The 21,315-nt window shown below is 33.7% G+C and overlaps 3 protein-coding genes and 1 pseudogene across 4 annotated transcripts; all 4 read right to left on the minus strand.

Moving 5' to 3' along the window:
• Positions 1-1,689: 1,689 nt before the first annotated feature.
• LOC110410077 (methylesterase 10-like) lies at positions 1,690-6,804 on the minus strand (annotated as a pseudogene).
• A 443-nt stretch (positions 6,805-7,247) lies between these two features.
• On the minus strand, positions 7,248-8,924 carry LOC110429305 (methyl jasmonate esterase 1-like). The gene is made up of 3 exons (XM_021445266.2): positions 8,393-8,924; positions 7,848-7,985; positions 7,248-7,668 (listed from the first exon to the last, which is right to left on the minus strand). Exons 1-3 carry the CDS (start codon positions 8,750-8,752, stop codon positions 7,387-7,389), a joined length of 780 nt encoding a protein of 259 aa, XP_021300941.1. The 5' UTR covers positions 8,753-8,924; the 3' UTR covers positions 7,248-7,386.
• Positions 8,925-11,754: 2,830 nt separating this feature from the next.
• Positions 11,755-12,936, minus strand: LOC110429303 (methylesterase 10-like). Its single transcript, XM_021445265.2, has 3 exons — positions 12,526-12,936; positions 12,257-12,394; positions 11,755-12,180 (listed from the first exon to the last, which is right to left on the minus strand). The coding sequence occupies exons 1-3, from the start codon at positions 12,886-12,888 to the stop codon at positions 11,899-11,901; spliced, it is 783 nt and encodes a 260-aa protein (XP_021300940.1). The 5' UTR covers positions 12,889-12,936; the 3' UTR covers positions 11,755-11,898.
• Positions 12,937-13,878: 942 nt separating this feature from the next.
• On the minus strand, positions 13,879-17,085 carry LOC110429306 (meiotically up-regulated protein). 2 transcript variants are annotated; one of them, XM_021445268.2, is made up of 7 exons: positions 16,798-17,085; positions 16,658-16,694; positions 16,409-16,494; positions 16,151-16,246; positions 15,887-16,052; positions 15,609-15,771; positions 13,879-14,497 (listed from the first exon to the last, which is right to left on the minus strand). In XM_021445268.2, exons 1-7 carry the CDS (start codon positions 16,828-16,830, stop codon positions 14,485-14,487), a joined length of 594 nt encoding a protein of 197 aa, XP_021300943.1. In that variant the 5' UTR covers positions 16,831-17,085; the 3' UTR covers positions 13,879-14,484. The 2 variants fall into 2 exon arrangements, with proteins under 2 accessions (XP_021300943.1, XP_021300942.1); XM_021445267.2 differs by having other exon boundaries at positions 13,881-14,436.
• Positions 17,086-21,315: the final 4,230 nt, after the last annotated feature.

The following is a 21,315-nucleotide window of genomic DNA, read 5'->3' on the forward strand; positions in this document are numbered from 1 at the left end:
ATCATTAAGATGCCCGTCAAAGAAAAGTCAAAGAGACAAAGTCAAAGAAAATTTGACCAACACGACAGAACCCAAAACGAAATTAAGATGCCCGTCGCTATCCCAGTTTGGCTAAAATCAAAACGTTGTTTAATTTGTATAATGTAAAATTATCGTACATTATTTTCCTTTTTCAATAAAAAATTTAAGTAATGCTTGAATTGACTACAAAAATGTTAAGTGGGGTTCTCAGGTGACAATATTTTATCTCGTTTACTGTAATTGAAAAAAAAAATTTTACTGGCGTGCAAGGTACTAAGAAGAAAAAGAATTAGATACATGTTTCTGGTCACAAACTTATCTTAGTTTAAATTTTTTATAAAATGTAATGAATATATTATATTATCTATTTATTTATATATGCACCTTAATTACTTAATAGCTTTTCATTATGTAGAAATAAAAGTGAATATAACTCGAGTGGGTAATTCTGAAGGTAAAATTGTGAACTATTCATATTTATTTAATTTTAAAATTTTTAAATCATGGATTTATAAATGTTTTTATAAGATCGAGATCTGAATTCCATTTTAAAAATGTAAAAATTTGATACGGTTCAAAAATTTAAATCATAAATATTTATTAAATCACGAGACTATTTTAAAAAGCAATCAAGTAAACCAGTCTAAAGTGATCATAAGCAACCTTGGCCCACTACTCACAGCCACAACCCAAACTAATTACCAATTTTTAACGTCGCAATTATTGCACGTTTGGTAGAAAGGGGCCATAGCTGTGGCTAGTAATGCCTTGTCTCTGTCTGATAATATTATTTTTAGTTTGCCACGTTGACTTGCCTTCAAGTGTTGCAAGTCGTCACAGCTTGGCATGCGTTGCAATTTTTATCACCAACACTATTTTCTTATTTCTTTTCTATAGAATAATGTCGGCTTTAATTCTAGCTTTTAAAAATCATAAAAAATTAAATGAACATGGATACTAATTAATTAATTCATAATTCAAATGCATAATTAATTTTTAATTATTTAAATATAAATAATCTATGTTAATTTTTTAAATTTAATTGAGGTAATTGCCTCGTCTAATTTTTTAACAAGTAAGTTGGCATGGTGTTTTTAAAAAGTCTTATGTCAAGTAAGTAATAAGTGATTTATAAGTAATGGTACTGTATACTTCATCAAATTAATTTTTTAAGAAAAAAATAATAATCTTGCGACACAATGATGAGATGAGACTGACTTACTAAAGATTCAAATGATTATGAGACTAACAAATCGCTTATAAAAACAAAAAGTTTAGGTGTGTTTATTTACTCATAGTTTAAGGCATAGAGAAAGTTATTGAAGTTCTTCTTCCAAGTATTTTACCCTGTTTTCTGCTATAAATTAAGAGTTTTTCCTGCATAATATTTTGCATTTTGAGATCTTTCTTTCAGTTCAACCCACAGCCCTGCGGAAACACGAGCTTCATATCTTAATATTGGTCAAACAATTTTGTCCTTCTTTATTTGATTTGTTTATACAAGATATAAGACTGCAAAGGCTGGCGTTTCATTATGTAGTAGCAAAAATTATAGACTGCCATTTATTGAAGATCGTGTGCAAAGCTGGCTTTTGATTCATAATATCTGTGCAAATCCAACTAAAATATTAATATGGTTTAAGCTTAATTATCAAAAGAGCAGCAATTTTAATTGTATTCTTCTGCAATTTCCTGGAAACATAGGCAGAGCTCCTTGGGCTTTTGAGAGCATGGGCATATGGTCAGTTACTTCGATCACCTTCGCATCTTGAGTCTGGCTGTTCTCGATGAACCATCGCTGGAAATCGTCATTAAACAAGTTATCTTCTTTGCACAAAATGAAAACCCGATTAACAGACCCGAAGTTCTCCTCTGTGAGTAAAGATTCTTTTGCCAAATCCCGAACGAACAACCCATGTTGGTCTCAGCAATGTTTTAGCTAATTCCATTTCCTGCAATATCAGACTGATTACTACCCATGGCTTTAACCATAAATTTATATTTAGAAGTGTCATAACATGCGGGTTCGGAAACCTGATCATTAGACATGGATGATTTAGGAGTCATCATCAATTTTTTTTTTTATTTACATGCAACTGATTACTTATTAAATTTGTTTTATTCGACTAAATTCTAAATCGATTTTGGATCCGTCTCAAAGACAACAACTAATCTACATATATTTTTTTAAAGTTGGATTCGAAAGTACAATTATGCATAAGGAAAAATTAATACCATATGATGCTCGTTTCACGAATGGTACTATTTTATCATATGTTATCCTAATTCATTAATTTTATTTTTATATTTTTTTAATTTTTATTTTTTTATTTTATTTTATTTTTTATTCTATTAACAAATTAAAATATTTTATTTAATTTTACGAGTTTGACATACACGTGATGCAATTATGAAATACATGACATAAAATTGAAATAATGCCAAATAAAACTTTTTATTGAGAGTACTTTTTAAATCTACCCATTATATCGGTGAGATTCGGAAGTATCCTCTCACTTAGGGAAATACATGAAAAACTTACCTTCACAAATTTATTAGGTAAATCTCATTATCAGAATAATTGTTTATAGGTAAAAACAGTATTTTTGTGAATGAAAATCTTAATACGACCAAAAGTTCTTTTATTAAATATATTTCTTAGAACCCTCCTACCGTATTAGTGAGACTCGGAAGTATCTTTTCATCTAGAAATTTTTTCGAAAAACTTGCCTTCACAATTTTCCTTGAAATGTCCCATCATCAGGGCTTTGACTCGTGCACAGATATATCTATATGCCATGACATTTAACAATATAACAACGGTACGTGATGCATTCATAAATTCTAATATTTGTTTGTTATTTTTAAAAATTGTATTATTTTTCTTTGTATAGATATATACCATGAACAAATATTTCACATTTATTTATTGTTTTTATATAACCATTTCTATTTCATTATGTATTTTTGCTATATAAGTACTTACTTATTTTACTATATGAACTTCCTTAAAATCCTATTCTTGAATCAAGTACTTTTATTTCATAATTATTATTATTAATGTATATGTATTTTATCTATTTCTTTTTATATTGTTATTATTATTGTCACATTTATTGTTATCATCACTTCCTTATTCCTTTGTTTTTATATTTTGACCAATCGGTACTTAAGTATATATAATCTTATTTGTTTAAAATTAGGAACATTGGAACTTAAAATTAAAATTATCCTATATACTAGTAGAGTCTTAACCAAGATCGCTAACTTAAAGAAATTCATTCAGAATTATGACTTCTCGCGTTTCGAATAAACATCCATTCGTCGATGTAGATTCCAAGACAAACATTATAGATTTACATTTAATAATTTCACAATAGGCCTCATTCTTTCATTTTATTTTATTTATACATATATATATCTATATAAATATAAGTTTATATAATTAAATATTTTATTTCCATTCACATGCCAAACGTATCCTTTCATTTTATCCATCTTTTTATTTAACTCACTTTCACATAATTATCTATTTTAATATTATTTTCACCCCTTGCTTAATTTATATTTTTTTTCCGACAAAATATACATATATTTTTACATTTTCATATATTTGTTTTGCTTTAGATAACTTGATTTTTCATAACTAGATATTATCGTATTTACTTAGTTCTATGTTTTTACTACTAAATGCTTATTTATTTCGCTCATATATTTTTATTTTTAATCTAGATCTACTATTACTATTTTTAGATCAAACATTTATTCTTTATTTCATTTATTACTTTTTTATATATTTTATATATACATTTATATTCTATTTAGCCTGCTCTGTTTTTTCAATCAAATATTTACCCATCTTTTTCATCTACTGCCTTATATGTCTTAATTTTTATTTTTCTACTTTTGAAACATCACATAATATATTTTTACCTACACTAAATAAATCTCTAAACAACACATTTGGGTTAGATAAGTGGGCAAGCCCCAACAACAAAGGATAGGGCTTTAACTAATTTGGGCCTGGACTAGCCCAAGAACTACTAGGCTGTGAAGGGTCACAGCAGCTCTCCACAGCCCAGCAAGCTTCTTTCAAAACGCACCGCTTGGTGCTTCAAGCACCTCTCTAAACGACGCCGTGTTAGGACTGCCTGCTGGAAAATTTTTATATATGAAACGGCGCCGTTTTGAAAACCATAAACCAAGGGATTTAAATTTACTATTGTCCTTCTTCCCTCATTTTTCCTCCCCATTTTCTCTCTTCAGCGTCATCTCTCTACCTTCTGTCTACGCTTCTTCTCTTCCTCTTCTCTTTCTCTCTTTCTCAGCCTGCAGCTCTCTTTTCTCTATCTCTTTCTTCCTTCTCGGTCGGCGACTCTTTTCACCAGCCCCTTGCCGCCGGTCTCCCTCACGCCTACCTCGCCGACAGTCCCTCTCTACTCTTGATTTCGATCCTACCCACGCAAAATAAATCAACTTTCTCCCTTCCTCACACTACCCGAACCCTCCTTTCACTCCCCCAATATTTTCCCACAAAACCCATTTCCCAAATCTTTTCTTTTTGTAAAGATTGGCTTGCGATTTTTCTATTTTTTTGTTGTTGTGATTTTCTTTATTTAGCTTTTGATTTGGCTAGGGTAGCTGCTGGTAGAACATAGGATTTTTGGTTCCTGTTTTTTGGTTTGAAAAATAGGATTTTGGTTGTTGAATCTGTCCTTTTTTTTTGCTTTCTTAATCGCCCTCCAAATCCCCCCTTTGGTTTGGGTTCTTATAGAACCCGATTGTCCAAGTTTTTGGACAATCGAAAGGCGAAATCATACTCTACTGAGCATGATTTCAAAGATGGGGGGCCTCCAAGTTGACCGGAGGTGACCCAAATTCGTCTGCCCAGAGAGCATTGAATGCTCTGTGCAGATTGTTGACTGTGGAGGTCAAGCATGCGTTTTTTTGTTTTTACAGATTTATATTATTTATTATTTATTATTATTATGTTATATTTAAGAAAGAAAAATAGGTGTTTACAAAAACTCTAATTAAGTTAAAATCAAGTTTCAACTCGATCTGAGTTGTACCTTTGCCAAGCTTTAAAGTTTTTGGAAAAGCAATTTTATTGGCCTCTACAACCAAGATATCATTCCAAGTCTCTTCCAATTAGGGAGAGACTTTCCATGGCATCACAACTTGGTTTGGGCAGTGGAGAGTTGTACAATTACAAAAAGGATAATCGCTCACAAGCCTACTGGCGGTTGGGCACCAAAAGCATCTATACATATTTAAGTGACGTTGGTATAATGTAACGTGATTATAAATAATATGATTGTAAAGATTACAGTAAAAATAATATTACAGTATTTGATATGTAAGTAAAATAATGATTAAAATATAGTAAAGATAATATTATAGAGTTTAATTTATAAATATTTTAGTAAAAATATAATATTAATTGTTAAAATTATTTTTAATTATTAAAATATAAGTTTAATATATTTATATTTTTATTATGAATTTTTATATAATATTATTTCTTAAATATATTTTTAATATCATATATTTTATTTTTATCTATTATTATAATATTTTATATTTAATATATTTTTAATGATATATATTTTATTTTTATTTATTATTATAATTTTATATATTTTATTTTTATTTCTTTAATATATTTTTATATTATATATTTTATTTTAATTTGTTTTACCTATATTATATAAATATTAATTTTTATATTTTATTTTATTTTAATTTTTATTCTTATATTATATATTTTATTTTAATTATAATATTATAAAATATTTTTAATAAAGTAATAAAGTTGAATGGTAAAATTATGTTTAAGAATATTGCAGAGTGTAATGTAATGTGATTACATTGGTTTTGGACTGCAATCACATTATATTCATTGACTGTAATGTGATTGCATTGCAATCTTACATTGCAGTGATCTGTTATAAAACAAATACTATAATGTAATTTAATAAACCACATTGCAGGGAATGTGCTTTACATCCCTAATACCAAACGGATCCTAAACTCATTGCTTCATTGACCACAAAACAAGAGACAAAACAAGGTTCGCCTCTGTTAGCTTCATTTTTGCCTCTAATACTCCATGTTTAGCATTGAATTCCTCTGTTATTTACTAATTATGAATAATGTCACGAAACTTACCTCTTTTGGGCAACGTTGAAAAGCCTTGGCTGCCAGGAAGTTTGGCCCTAACGAGGCAGAAGTTGGTGGGTTTTCTACCCCGTCATCAAAGGAGAACTGGAAATCCATCAAGGATTCCTTTGGGGTCGTTTTGAAGTACTGTTTTCCATAATCAACAAAGAAGATTAATCGACATGTCGCTTACTGTTTCAGTAGAAACATCGGAAAATCGACAAAAAAAAAAAATCAGGCTATACATACATATTATATCTGCTCTACTAAAGTTGTCGGTGGAGAAACATAATTTGGCATGTAGGCCATGACGTAGACTGCCACCGAGATTTTGTTCGGGAACTTTTCCATGGCTAAAGAAATGGCCATTCCACCATACCTATGACCCACTAAAATCACCTTCTCTTCTTGAGGCAGAGAGGCCATGAGCTCCATCAATGGTTGCACATGGTCCAACATGGAAGGGAGTTCATTGAGCTTCCTGGGGTTGACTCCGTTGGCGCCAAGATCCAAAGCAGTAACACCGTAACCTGCTGATTTGACGAGTGCGATCACCTTGTACCAGCACCAAGCTCCAAGGCAAATCCCATGAACTAGGACAGAATGCTTCTTCTAGTCCATTTTCCCGAATTGATCTGATCAGGGGGGTTTGCTCGCACCGTTGGGGTTATAAGATATAATTAAATCGGGAAAGAACATGAATTGATGTAAAATTTTCAGTGAATAATTTTTGTAAGGATTTATATTAGTATATAAAATTTAAAATTGAGTAAAATGTAGGTTATGTGAGACTCGAAAGATCTAAAATCTTGTGGCAAAATCTTATTAACTCAAGTATATATTTAATGAATGTCCATGAGATTTATTTAAAATTAAGTCACATTGCTTACCAAATTTTAATACTCCAAAAAATTGAAAATTGAACAAATTCTCAAGCTTATAGTATTATATCATAAATATCAGACTATTTGGTTCATTAAGTAATATATAATCTCTGTTACTTAAAAGAGTAAAATTGAAATTCTTTTTTTTCAATTTAAAAAAAAAATACAAACACATTATCATAAATTAAAAATTATCCAAGGCCATAACAGGATTTCCCATATTCAACACCTTTGTTTTTCCCTTATTGATTTATATCAATACGATATCATTATTACAAAGTTTGCATTTGCTACCATGATTCATGCCCACCCAACAATTTCAATTATATTTCTCAGCAATTTCTTGGAGACATTGGCAGAGCTCCTTGGGCTTGGAGAACATAGGCATATGGTCAGCACCAGCTATAACCTTGACATCATCTGTTGGGCTATGCTCAATGTACCATTTCTGCAAACTTTCCTTTATCAGCAAATCATCATTGCAAACTATGTAAACCCGATTAACAGATCCAAATTTCTCTTTTGTCAGCAGAGATTCCTTGGATAAATCGTTCATGAACCACTTCCCTGGTCGCAGCACCGTTTTAGCCAATTCTAAATCCTGCATGCAATGCAAACATCATCAGCACAACAGATTCGAATATGCTTTTTGAACAAAAGAATTCTTAAACTAATCATTAAAACAAATGCTCATGTGCAGGTTGAAAACGTTTAGGTTGATCTTAATTAGTATTCTTAACTGGTTATATAGATGGAAACTGATTTTGTCGAAATACTGACCTCTTTCGGGGAGAGTTGGCAAACCTTTGCCACCATGAAGTTTGGGCCAAAGAGGGCACCTGTGGGAGGATGATTCGGCCCCTCATCGAACGATAACTGGAAATCCATAATGGACTCTGCCATGAAACTTTTGAAGAACTGGCCTCCAAGTAATCAATCAAGTAAATTAGTACTTGCGTACTATGGAAACATGCTAGCCTTTTGAACATATCAAGCAATATTTCAGGCTACAATTGAACATGACATGCCACAAAAAGAGGCAGGTATTTGTATTGAATTTAACGAAAAAAATTAAAGAAAGAAACAAAAGTCTCATAATTGATCACTCACCAAAGGGTTATGATTTGGTACTCCTTGAAACATAAGAATGAACATGCATTATTTAGTTGTTAATCAATAATTTTGCCTTACTCTCACTGGCTCATCTATTATGTTCTTAATCAATTGAACATGGTAGAGTAAAATTTGTAGTCATCATCTACCAATAAAGACAGAGACCAAGAGGAAAGGAGTTTATATGTATATATATATATATATAAAATTACCTCTTGTACTCCAGTTCCAGGAGGAGAATCATGGTTGGGCATAAAGGCTGTGAGATAAACTGCGGCTAAGATTTTGTTTGGGTAGCTCTCCATGGCTAAAGAAATGCTTATGCCACCGAAACTATGACCCACTAAAGTCACCTTCTCTTCTTGAGCCAAAGAGGCCATGAATTCCATCAAAGGCTGCGCATAGTCAAACATGGAAGTGAGTTCACTAATCTTCCTGGGGTTGATGCCGCTGGCACCAAGATCCAGTGCAGTGACACGGTGACCAGCCGATTTGAGCAGTGAGACAAGCTTGTACCAGCACCAAGCTCCATGGCACATACCATGAACGAGAACAAAGTGCTTCATTTTCATTTTGCTTTTATCTTACAACTGGGCTTTTCCTTGATTTGAAGGGGATTTTGTAGAGGGGCTCGCTCAAGCAGTTAAGGTCAAGGGTGAGACTACTCGATGCGTGACGATTGGCGTAATTGGCAGTGGCTCATATCTCTATGCCTTTCGAAACGCATCGATCATGGCAATGTAACCTCTTGAATCTTCCCTCGTGAAAATAGGTCACCCATGGCCCAACACGTCATATCATGCGTTCTTGTCTTGTGTATTTCTCTTTCCATCAGCAAATAGTTCTTCTTTAATACTTCACAATTTTAATTGCAAAATTTTCTAGCTCTCAATACAAAACAGAAATTTATTACCTTCATTTAATGTTCTATTTGTTTTTTTTTATAATTTTACCTTACATATTCAATAACAATTTATGATTTAAGATTTAAAATTTAAAAATTAAAATTTTTAATTGATAATATCACGTAAAGTAAAATTATAAAAAATATATATTATTGAACAAGAAGTTTGGAATTCATTAGTCGAAAATAAAGAGTCTATGCATATCTCTACTACATTCATCTGGATGCAAATGCCTTGGTCTCATTCTATTACAAATATCTGCCATATGGTGATGCTCGGTAGGAAAAGTACTTATCTGTGATGTCACAATCTCAAAATTTTTCAAGCACAAAAACAGTAACTGAATTGATTATTTACCTCCTAAATCTCTATTTGTAGGAATTGAATTCTAATGAAGATTAATTATAGAACTGTCAATTCTTGGCAAGTTCTTTAGGATCTGAGAGAATGACTCCATCAATCAATTCTAGGATCTCAACGGACTTTGATTCCTGAACTAGAACATAGTGCTTCAAAGTTTCCTTCCTCTCAATACCTTTCTCGGTTTTTTGCTTGAGTCTTTGTTAGCTCTCATGCAAGTGCAAGGGGCTTTATCCAGATGGCCTCACGCCTCAATCCGTTAATATCAAGGGTGAAAAATCTTTGCAATATAATGCGTGACAAGTGGGTTGGGAATGGTCCAGCCCCAACAAAAATTATCGATCTGGACAAGGTGCCGTTGTCTCTTTATTTTCTTTTTGCTAATTCTTAATTAGCTCTTAGGTGTGATTGGCTTAACTATCCAATAACTTAGCTGAGAAATTGTCAGCAGAACGTGTCCTGCCTTTACTGACTTGAAAATGGGGCTCCATCCATATAAAATTTCTACTCATCTGCTTCATTTTTCAGATCAACCCTCGTCTCTTCTTTTGGGTTGCAAATTGGCAATTGCAATATCATTTTCGTGATTGGGACTTCGTACTTCATAGTCTTACATTCCCAACCTCACTTGTGGTCAGTATCAATTTTTAAAAATTAAAAAAAAAAAAAAGAACCCTGTAAGACAAAACATTGGTGATGGATTACAATAGAAATAGTAAGGTCTTCGCATGCCTGTACTACACATGGATACAAATTTGTGGTCTCAATAGTACATATTTCTGCCGTATCTTGATGATCAGTAGGAAAATTATGATTAATCTGTGAGCTCACAATCTTAATAATTACAAGCACAAAACGGATTATTTGCATCTCCTAAATTTCTAATTTTACAGGACTTGAATATATATACTAATGGAGAGTGTAGATCCAGAACTGTAATTCATGGTTCTGAGCCATTTAATTCTTGGAAACACTGAGATTCGTTGGCCTTCACGTCAACAGAGAATCGTCGGTGAATTCTTCCAGGAAACCCAGGTCGGTCTCACCAGCATTTTGTCTAGTTCAAGATATTGCAAAAACAGCCCCATGAATGATAAACCTCGAGTTCAAGATACTGATCTCGGCATGAAATATCTGCTACTCTCCTTGCATCAGTGATGATTTGGAATTCCACCATGGCTAGAGAAAAACAAGACGCCACCATGGTTGCAGACATTAAGAATTGGATGCAATCATGTCAAGCCGCTTGGGTTAAAATTATCCACAGGTCAAGAGCAGCGACCTGGGCATGGGGTACAAACTTACCAGCACCAAGCCGGATGGCATGCTCCGTGAACGACAACAAAGTGCTTCGAGGCCTCTATTATAATTTCCAAGCTCCCTACGTGACCAAATTTGTTATGAATATTTCACACGATTTTAAAAGTTTTTTAAATATAAATATTTTTAAATTATGAATATTTATTTTTAAAAATTTTAACATTCATCAATAATATGTAAAATCTATGCTTTGATAATATATTAAATATAAACCTATGTCCAATAATTGTTATGTTGATAGATGTCAAAATTAAATATTGTTTCAAACTGAAAACATTTTTCAGATGTTTAAAACTTTTGACATTTTTTATTAAAAAATAAAATTGATGTGATCTGTCAAATCATAGAGCAGATAAATATTACTCCACTATAATATTCTACCAATCATCAACGCCCACTACAAGCATGTAATCCACTCTTGATTCATCATCAGCTCATTTTCTTCTTTTGTTTGTTCTAGTTGAATTCTCACATTTGTTGTGGTGCACAATATAAGAAAGGAAACTTTGATTTTAGTGTTTTTATCTTTACTATAATGTTAATAATTAATAGTGTTTAATGTAAAAAAAATAACTCTAAAAATAATGCATTACAAAAAAAATGTTAATTTTCTAATGAAATTAATTTTGTCAAAAAAATATTTTCAATAAAATTAATCTTTTCATGTTGTGGATGGATTTCATTTGTGATAAAATTCAAACAAACTTTAATTTATTTTGTAAGGATAATTCACTTGTTATAAAATTCTCTCTAGAAAAAAACCCCCCGATGGCAACTATTCAATTTTCTTCACGACTATATTATCAATTTTTCATTACTTTATTTTCTTTTTGTATATTTTTCTAGTTATTGTATGATCCGTTATTTGTTGGACCCTATTTCCAGAGGTCCTATATCTATAGCACCTTATCCTACACCATAAAGGCATAAACAGTGCATCTTGTGCAAGAAAAATCATAGACCAATCCATTTGAATGCGACACATCCAATTAAATTAAGGATATCATCTTTAGTTAGATTCCACATGAATTTTAATCGTACGAACAAAATATGTTTTACCAAAAACACAAAAGAAATCAAGAAGGTTTTATATCCTTAATTAGCATAAATGGCAATATTGGCTAACATATGAATCAACAGAATTTCTCTGCGATCTCTTGTAAAAGCTGGCAAAGCTGTTTGGGCTTGGAAAGCATGGCCATGTGGCCGGCGCCATTAATGACCTTCACTTCTTTGGCTGGACAGTTCTCGATCATCAATCGCTGGAACTCTTCCATCATCACTTCATCTTCTTCTAATACAATGAAAGCTCGATCCACCGACCCGAATTTTTCTTGTGTTAATAAATTCCCCGTGACCAAGTCCTCCAAGAACAGCCCACTCGGTCTGACCAACATTTTGGCCAACTCCAAATCCTGGATGCAACAATGCAAAATTAGGACACATTCAGATATAGCAGCTTGAGATTTGCTTAAACCATTTAAAACTTGCCTCCAATTGGCAGTGTTGATAAGCTTTGGCCTCCATGAATTCTGGACCGAAGAGTACCCGAGTTGGTGGTTTCTCCAGGCCTTTTTCGAATGTGAACTGGCAGTCCATTAAAGATTCCACTGGGATGCTTTTAAAGTACTATATCAACAAAGAAAAGAAAAGAAAAGAAAAAGCCAAAAGAGTTTACTAAAATTAGAATCTCCAAACCTGGATGTTCGTGTATTATTAGCGTCAATTACAAGCTAGAACAAGGAAGTTTTATCGTTTACTTCCTGTATGAGAGTCCCTGGTGGAGAGCTATGACGAGGCATATAGGCTGCAATAAAAACTGCAACTGCAATTTTGTTGGGAAATCTTTCCATGGCTAGAGATATACAGAGACCGGCATAGCTGTGACCAACAAGAACGACCTTCCCAGGTTGAGGGAGAGAGGCCAAGAAATCCATCAAAGGCTGCAAGTAATCTGAAATACAAGTGATTTCTTCGAGCCGCTTGGGATCAACTCCGGAAGCACCAAGGTCCAAGGCAGTGACTTGATGACCGGGCGTTTTGAGTAGGCTCACAAGCTTGTACCAGCACCAGGCTCCATGGCAGGCTCCGTGGACTAAGACAAAATGCTGCTTTCTCACCATTGTTAGCCTAGTCTCCTGTTTTGTGCTTTGTGTTTTTCTATCTCGATGCCCATCTCCCTTTAAATAGACTTTGTGTATGACCAAAAAGAAAAAAAAAACGCATGCTAACAGTAATACAAGAAACGCCATCCATAGCCTTTATTGCACCGACAGTCAAAGAATGGAAGGCTTGCAAAGTGTCTACAAAGTACTAGGTGTGAAACCTTTCTTTTTCTTCTTCAATTTTGATATTTTTACTTGAACTCTTGAAGTAAGATCTTTCTGTTTAATCAATTGATGATTCAGCTGGGATTAATGTACAAAATTTTGCCAAATTAGGAAGCTATAGCCTACAGAGTCATCAATAACCACGTAATCTGCCTAACTTCTTGTAATAAAACCTTGGGACTTGTGGCTTGGAGGTAATCAAGAATTGTGTCAAACATCAAAAAGCCACTGAATCACTTGATTGCAATTTCAACAATTATTTGTTTTTTTTAAATACATACTTGACAAAAATCGGCTAAAGAACATGTACCAAATGATGATACTCCATTTAAACTTTTAAATTGGTCCAACAACTTATTTTGAAATTTTTGTCCCCTTTGATGAGTTGCTATCACTCTGGGGCGGCCATTCTTTGTCTAGAAATAATTCATGTGTAAAATAACTCAGCTAAAGCTATATCAATACGAAAGCAATTGTTTTAAAATTTAGGCGCCTCGTGTGTTCACATTTAAATGGACATTTTCTAGTTTATTGTTGACATAAGAAAACAATTCCATGCATCTAATGAGTTAAACGACATTTTGAATTCTTAAATATTTTTAGAAAAAAAAAAAGTTATACCTAACCAAAATTAAAGGTTCCAGTTCTGTAATTTAGCTTTTATATTAGGAGATTGAAATTCAATAATCCAGTTCGAGATCAAGCTTTTCTCTGAACAACTAGGCTAGGCTTTCAATATGACACCCTTAAACCAAAGCATTGGATGTTGACGGAGGTAAACAGAAAAAGAGGGCGTCAAACTAAAAATATACCATTCCTTCGTAAAGCAAGTCATCATTTGTCCCTGAGCATTTGACTCATTGATTGATACATAATCTTCCTATCTAAATATCAAAGTTCGAATTCCTCCTCTAATTGTAAAAAAAACAAAAAAAAATCAGATCATCATTTTCGCTCAAGGAGCAAGCATATTGCTGTTGATTGCCTCATTCGATAAGTAACAATATCATACAGGAAATGCTAGCATCTCCAAAAAGGTAAGGAAAAGGATATGAATGAGATAATATTTACAAGGTAATGGATTCCATTATCCACCTAGCTATTATATCTTCAGATATTCAACCCTGCCTGTCTCATTGACTTATGATCTGTTCTGCACTTAGCTACAAGTTTAATTTTTTTGGCATTTATGAATATCGTGAGCAGAGGAACTGTTTTACCCCAAAAGAGATTTACGAACTGAATTAGCTTGCAAAGTCTGATAATCAGCTGAGCATGGTTGGATGCCCAGTCTGCAGCATCCTCTTGATCATGTCCATTCCGAAAGCAGAATCTGATGAACTGAGTAATTGCAGCACAATATTAACTCACCATTCTAAACATTGTTCCTCATTGAAATTTCCTAAGAAACAGAGATGAGAATGGCAACAACAATTCATCAAAATAAAAGCAAGGGATCAAGCACAGTCAATTGATCCTAGTTTGACATGACTTTGTGAATCTTAACTATATTTTGCACATTTAGTTCAACAATCTCAATCAGAATACAGACCAACATCAACATAAAGCAAACACTTTCAGTTAAAACCTAACTTCCTAATTATATGGAGATGGCAACAGTTTCTCTAAATTTCTTTCTTCCTAGGTAGTTATCAAACGACTTTAAATATATGAGATCATTTCAATTCCATCAAGAATAAAAGCAAACAACCTCTCTGAACTCCATCAGAGATATATGCCGCATCTTCTCTTGCTTAACATTAAAAGACATATAAACATCTTACATGTATCATGACCGATAATTTGTCAACTAGGAATCAAGTGGTAGGATTATCAGGAAGCTAGAAAGACATAAACAAATAATTAATAACTGTTTTAAGGAAGTACATCTCATCACCAAGGCACCTTTCTGAAGGCACAGAAAGTTTTTTGTTGGTAGTCAGCCTTCCCACAAAAACATATTCTAGTTCCCTCCAAGAGAAATAAATTCTAACAGTGCATTCCGATCCCATCAAATGAAAATACTACTATTAATAGTAGTAAATAAATGGAAAAAAAAAAGGGGTAACCTAGTGTTTATTTCAACATTAGACAGTCCACACAATCAAGCAGAAAGCCAATCAATATGGTAACATACAAACTCATTAACAGATGAGGAAAAAGTTATTATATTTAATGCTAGAAAGTAAACTTCACTTGATTCAAGAAAAAAGTCACTGCTGCTTTATTCCTAACATAAGTCAGAATCTGCTTTGAGGTTCATCCATCAGAATTTTTTAACCATTCATCTTTAGACCAGCCATATCTTTCATAAACTTCTTAGACATCAATTCTTTTACATTCCTGCGATCTTCTTTATGCACAAAAAGAAGAAGAAGAAAAACACCCAATTTCTGGTGGAAAAACGGAGAACAAATAGCAATGCACCATTCCACTACCATAATTCCTTTTACAGATAACCTTCAAAAAGATAGAGAGTATAGTATGTAATGAAGAGACTAGGGAGAGCTGACCTTGGTATGGTAATTTCATATGGAAAATAGATGACACCGTCAGATATGGGTGGAACATGGTCCTTCTTCTCATTGACAAACTTTATTATTTGAAAGAGAACCTCTCGAAGAGATGCTTCAACTGCTGCTCTGCGGGAACTTCTCTCCTCAGAAGCACCACTCTCTATAACGATGAACACAAACAATTGAAAAAAAAAAAACAAAAGAAAATCAATTAGCTTGGGGTAAAGAAGAAAAGATCACGATGTTAAAGTTAAAGGACACTCGCATGGTTGTACCTCCTGGATCCATGACCACTTTGGAATGATGAGATTTACCCAAATGTGATTTTGGGTGTTGAGTCACATTCAAATTGAGATACCATTGTTCCCAATATAGGCGCTCGGTTTTGTTAGTGAACCAAGATGGCTGCTTGCTTTTGACCTCATAAAATGATAAGCATATCTGCATCACAAATAAAAATAAAAAGCGAAGATGAATAAGATGCAATGATTACTAAATTCGTAATGAGAAGGATAAAACTAAAAGCAAAATAGACAGACCTGACTTTTCTTATTAGGATGTTTCTCTACCCAGCTTATGAAATGATCAATCTTCTCATCTATTTTCTTCTCAAGTTCCACATCCCCACATTGCACCTATATATTACAAAATACAAATATGGGGAACATGCAAAACACATACATGTCAAATGCCAGAGAAAATCAGGATATAAAAGCAGTAATTTTGATTGGAAAAGTCAAATTAAAAGCAGGAATTACTTCATCGAAAAAAAAAAAAAGGAAACAAGAATTACTCACATAAGTAATTTCAAAAAGCTCCAAATCAACATCTTTGGGTCGTACGAGCCCTAATGCTCTATGAAACACTATTGTATGTAAAATGCCTGCAATCATGAACTTTCATCTCCTTACTTACAGTTCAAAATACATATAAATATAAAGAAACTAACCTTTGACTGCTCAAATTAATCAAAACCAGAACCACCGAGAAAAAAAAACTTTTAATCAACGAAATTAAATTAAAAAGAACTTAAACAGTGAACTTACAGCGCAAAACCTCCCGTATTTCGAAGTGCTCCACTTCCTAAACAAAAAAAAAAAACGATTGATTTTTTTCTTTAAATCGGAAGCATAAATAATAAATTTAATATGCAAAAGAAACAGTGAAAGAGCAAAATTTTGATTACCAGTTCTTTGAGTTGACAGACTTCGCAGTTCATGATGATTGCTGAAGAGGAAAAACAAAAAAAATAAAATAAAATCGAAGCAAAATTGGATCGATCCAAAGCCTAGATCCCGGCCGTCGATTTTTCTTTGCGAAGTGTTACAGTGTTTCTCTATTTTATCGATCTTCTAATCGGACGATGTCTACTTACTTCGCATAGGCTTGAAACTCTCTTTTCCTTTCCTCCTTTTTCCTTCTTCTTTTGGGTTGGGAAATTAAATGGATTACGTAAGTGCGATTATAACCCGTTAACTTCGGTTTAGATTTTTAATCTTGCTTATTTCACGGTTAGGAAAATTATGAACGATGGCCGTTTGACGGGCCGTGCCAGCCCGGCTCACCAAGACCAATTAATGGCCCAATATGACCCAATATTTATCAATTCTGCTAGCCCACGTAGGCAACGGATAGTGTCTTGTCAGCCCAATGGGTTGGATTCTACAGCTCGAACTCAACATCTTTGTAACGAAATCTTAAGTTCTAAACTTGTACCTGTTAAAATGTCTCTTTTGAAAATTCTGAAACATAATTATGGGGAAAAATTTTTGAAGCGATATATTCAAAAAAATACAGCTCAAGATTCCATGTCCGTCCATAGCAGAGTCTTCCAAAGCAAGAAGCAAAAACATAAACTGACAAATGCTTATTTGAAAACCACAAGCCATAATCATGATTCTACTCTTGGTGGGGACTGGAGTTGTAGCCTCAGGCCTTTAATAGCAACAGAGTTAACAAAAAACTTTCACCTCCTTACAACTTACAACAATCTGCTTTGCTGGGACAGTATGTGGTAGAAGTAATTAATCTGTGAAGTGCAACTTCATCTCCGAATTCTTGGTCAGATGGAGGGCCCTTAATTTGTCAGATTATTGTGATTCTTGATTAGACGTGGCTGCCTGCTGTGTGTTTCTGCTTTGTTTCTTATGTTTATCTCAGTAAAGTAATTAATATAACTTCTCCTGCAAGCAGTAGACAGCAAAGAGAGAATGTTTGCTGTTTTCCAAACTGCTGCTCTTCTTGGTTAGGAAATAGTCATTGTCATCCAGGGGGGTTGGTTTTTCGGGATAAAGAAAAACATGATTGATTGGAGATATTACCTTTTACCCTTTTGTGAGAGGCGCATTTATTTACTAAAAATTATTAGATTAAAGTGTTTATGAAGTTAGAATCCAACAACAGAACATGCGGAGCTTGACTGACAAGAACAACTACCATAATCTTTGACACGATGCAAGAAGCATCACGCATGACCATAATATGTGCGCCTTGAAACCAGGTGCAATTGCGATTGTCCCATGATCTATCCCAACTTGATTCTAACATAATGAATTGGCTTGAGATAACGGCGAATATACTTGTTTTAACACGGATCAAAACCCATCTTTTGCCTATTTCCTGATGCTTATAACAACGTTGCAGAGTCAGGATTTCGTTACTTGTTGAAATTGTGGTATGTATATCTAATCATGAACAGAAAACTTAAGTAAGCAAACTTGATCACGCAATCAAGCATAATAATTTTGTTTTCGTTTGGATGAAAACATCAATCTCTAACAGGTTCTTTTCATTTCCCATCATATGGGCTCCATGCACCCTCTGTTCTGCTCCTGTCATTGTTGTCCTCGTCAAATTTTTTTTTGTTTTTCCTTTTGAATTCGGCAAGTAGTACCTTTGCTTGCCAGCACAAATATTGAATCATTCCATGTCAAAGTAAGACATTTCTAGCCCTTTGTATGGCATTAGTCTTGTCATTGGCTATATTCCTGTTCATATCCTAGCAGGGCATGACAGTAGAGAAGTGCACTAGCTAGACATGCAGGCCTTTGGTGTCCCATATCTACCATTGCTCTAATTCTAATCAAGCAATTCTTATCTTGTTAATTACTCACCCCCATTTCATTCTTATCTCCATATCTGATACACTGCTAACAAGACTGACTTTTAACACAAAGTATAAGGTGAAAAACATCAATAATCGGAAAACGAATCAGGGGTAAGCTCTAAATTATTAACTTGCATGTGCTTGATATTTTGATTTTGCCTTTGTGCAATAAAATCGTTCAAAGATACCTTACTATATCTGTCAATTCTTGTATTCTGTGCATCTAAAATGTTCATCCTAATCCGTGTTCAAAACCTTGCTCAGATTCATATACGACTATCATCAGATCTATATAAGCAGTTTTCATGTTATTTTGTGGATGAATTTAAAACGTGTCATCCTTACCATATATTTCCATCCAGTCTTTTACTAATTAGAGGTCTACTGGAATCTGGACGGAATGCTGATGCTACACGTCTGTTGTGGAAAATGCATATTACACTCAAAAGACCGCTGAAGGGTTCACAGAAACAAGCAGATTCATTGAATTGCTTAGCCAGGAACAGCATGAGGGGAGAAAATTGCACACTCAACGAAACGTTATTTCTTCATTGGCAAATTGAAGGCCCTAACATGAGACCTTGAATAATTTTTTTAACTCGGGTTTTCTATGTTTGAACTAATTCATAGCACTGACAAATGCAACAGTTAAAGCAGCTTCTTTTCCCTTTCTTGGTTTTAACCAATCCAAACTGACATGGTATTCCAAAGCTACCTTTTATCAAATTAAACAATAGTCACAGGACCCATAAGATTACTGTAGCATCCATTTTCGAAGTCCCAAAAAGACCTTGTTCTTCTTGAAACTAGCATTATATACTAAAATCAGACATTCCATGTTGCATTTTCCAATATTATTTGGGATCTTCAATGAAGATCACTGGAAGATTGGTATAATCACACTTGACTGAACCTCAATGTAATTAAAAATGTATACAGAGATTATTCTATTGTCAAAGACTGATTCAAGTCTTCAAAAACCCGAATTTCTGTGTGGTACCAAATCTATTCTTGGTAACCGAAAATTTTGAATAAAAACATCTTGGTCTTGAGAGCAGAGAGGGGGGGGGTCCTCAACGTGTCAGTGAGAAATTCTCTCTGCCAAGAAAACTCATCATGCTCAACCTTTTTTTAAGTTGCAGCGCTCCAATAAGAATCGACCCACATGCCAGCTTTGTCCAGAGAGACATGATCTATAGTAGTCCTGTGGGAGGGATCTTGTTCCTCTTAGCTTTTGTCAGGTTCGACCCTCCATTGGAGTTCTCATTGTGGACGACCTATTCGATTTGAGTGTTGTTAAAGGTGGGTCCCTGGGGGGAATGTAGGTTTAAGAACCATCCATCTTTCTCCTTTCAAGAAATTCCCCTTTTTTATTTTATTGTTTTCTCACATCTTTGAATGAACAAAAGGTTGCATAGTAGAAAAATGTCCTTTGGCCACCAACAGCGTGAAAAAAAGAGATCATTCTGAGGATCCCCAGGGAGTATGCAGAACAAGGATATGGAAATCCCCTGTTTGCCATCCTAGCTACCTTGCAATGAATGCCTTTTTTCAATGCGTGTCTATTTTCTTTGAATAATCAAAAGGGCCATACTTCTTGTGTTTGAATGACTGATAATAAGGACCGTCAATGTTCTATACAGCTATGCAGAGACTAGAGACTAGTCCTAAGGTTGAGGTGCAACCACTGACAATTCGCCAGAGATGGAGTTGTAATATTGATAGTCCGATACTGAAAATTGCAAATGAAATTAGCATTTTACTTAATAGTCAGTACCATCTATATGAGGGAGTTTTCCAAGTAGGTGAGTCTGTGAAATGGACCATCTATGTTAAATGTTTTCCCACAGGTGGGTCACCCAATTCGCTTGAAATTACAAAAATCATGGTGAAACTGGTGCCAACGAACACATGCTGACAATTCTTTGTCTCCAGGAATGAAAAATCTGATGTGCTTCGGAACAAGGAGCAAGAAATGAATCTATGGGAAAAGCATGTACAACAAACATCTCCTGTTTCTCTTCAGCTAACCAATAATCCAGTTAACCTCTTCTTCTTCCGAGCCAGAAGCTCAGAAACATGATATACGTCCAAAACAGTAAACAGAACCTGACAAAAGAAGCAGAAACACCTGGATTACTTTTTGTCATATTGTTTTGTTAATAATCCCAATTTTAACAACCATTTAAAATATGTTATCTTCCCCGGAAATCTCAGTCCCAGCTTCCCTTATTTGGTTTCTGTTATTGTTACTATAAAATAGGAATTTGTTGACTCATCAATCATTGCAGGCCAACAGGGAAATCTTTCTCTTTGTTTTTAAATTCTAGGCTGAACAAAATAACAGTCACACCACTCCTCGATACAGAATTCTTTTGAAGTATAGTACATATCATGGTAGGCCCAGATTTTTACTGTTTTTCTATACTAGGAGGCAAATTCATTGAATTAATTATTACAAATTACTTTCTGGATATCTTATCTGCTTCAAATTTAAATTTAAAACATTGGTTAAAGAGCCTAAGAGTAATATATCAAATAATCTATATATATATATATATATATATGTTTACTCCATTTTTTACTAAATAGTTAATC

Source organism: Theobroma umbraticum, unplaced genomic scaffold (assembly GCF_002168275.2).
Source record: "Theobroma umbraticum cultivar Fairchild unplaced genomic scaffold, ASM216827v3 scaffold_44.0, whole genome shotgun sequence".
Classification (NCBI taxonomy): Eukaryota; Viridiplantae; Streptophyta; class Magnoliopsida; order Malvales; family Malvaceae; genus Theobroma; species Theobroma umbraticum.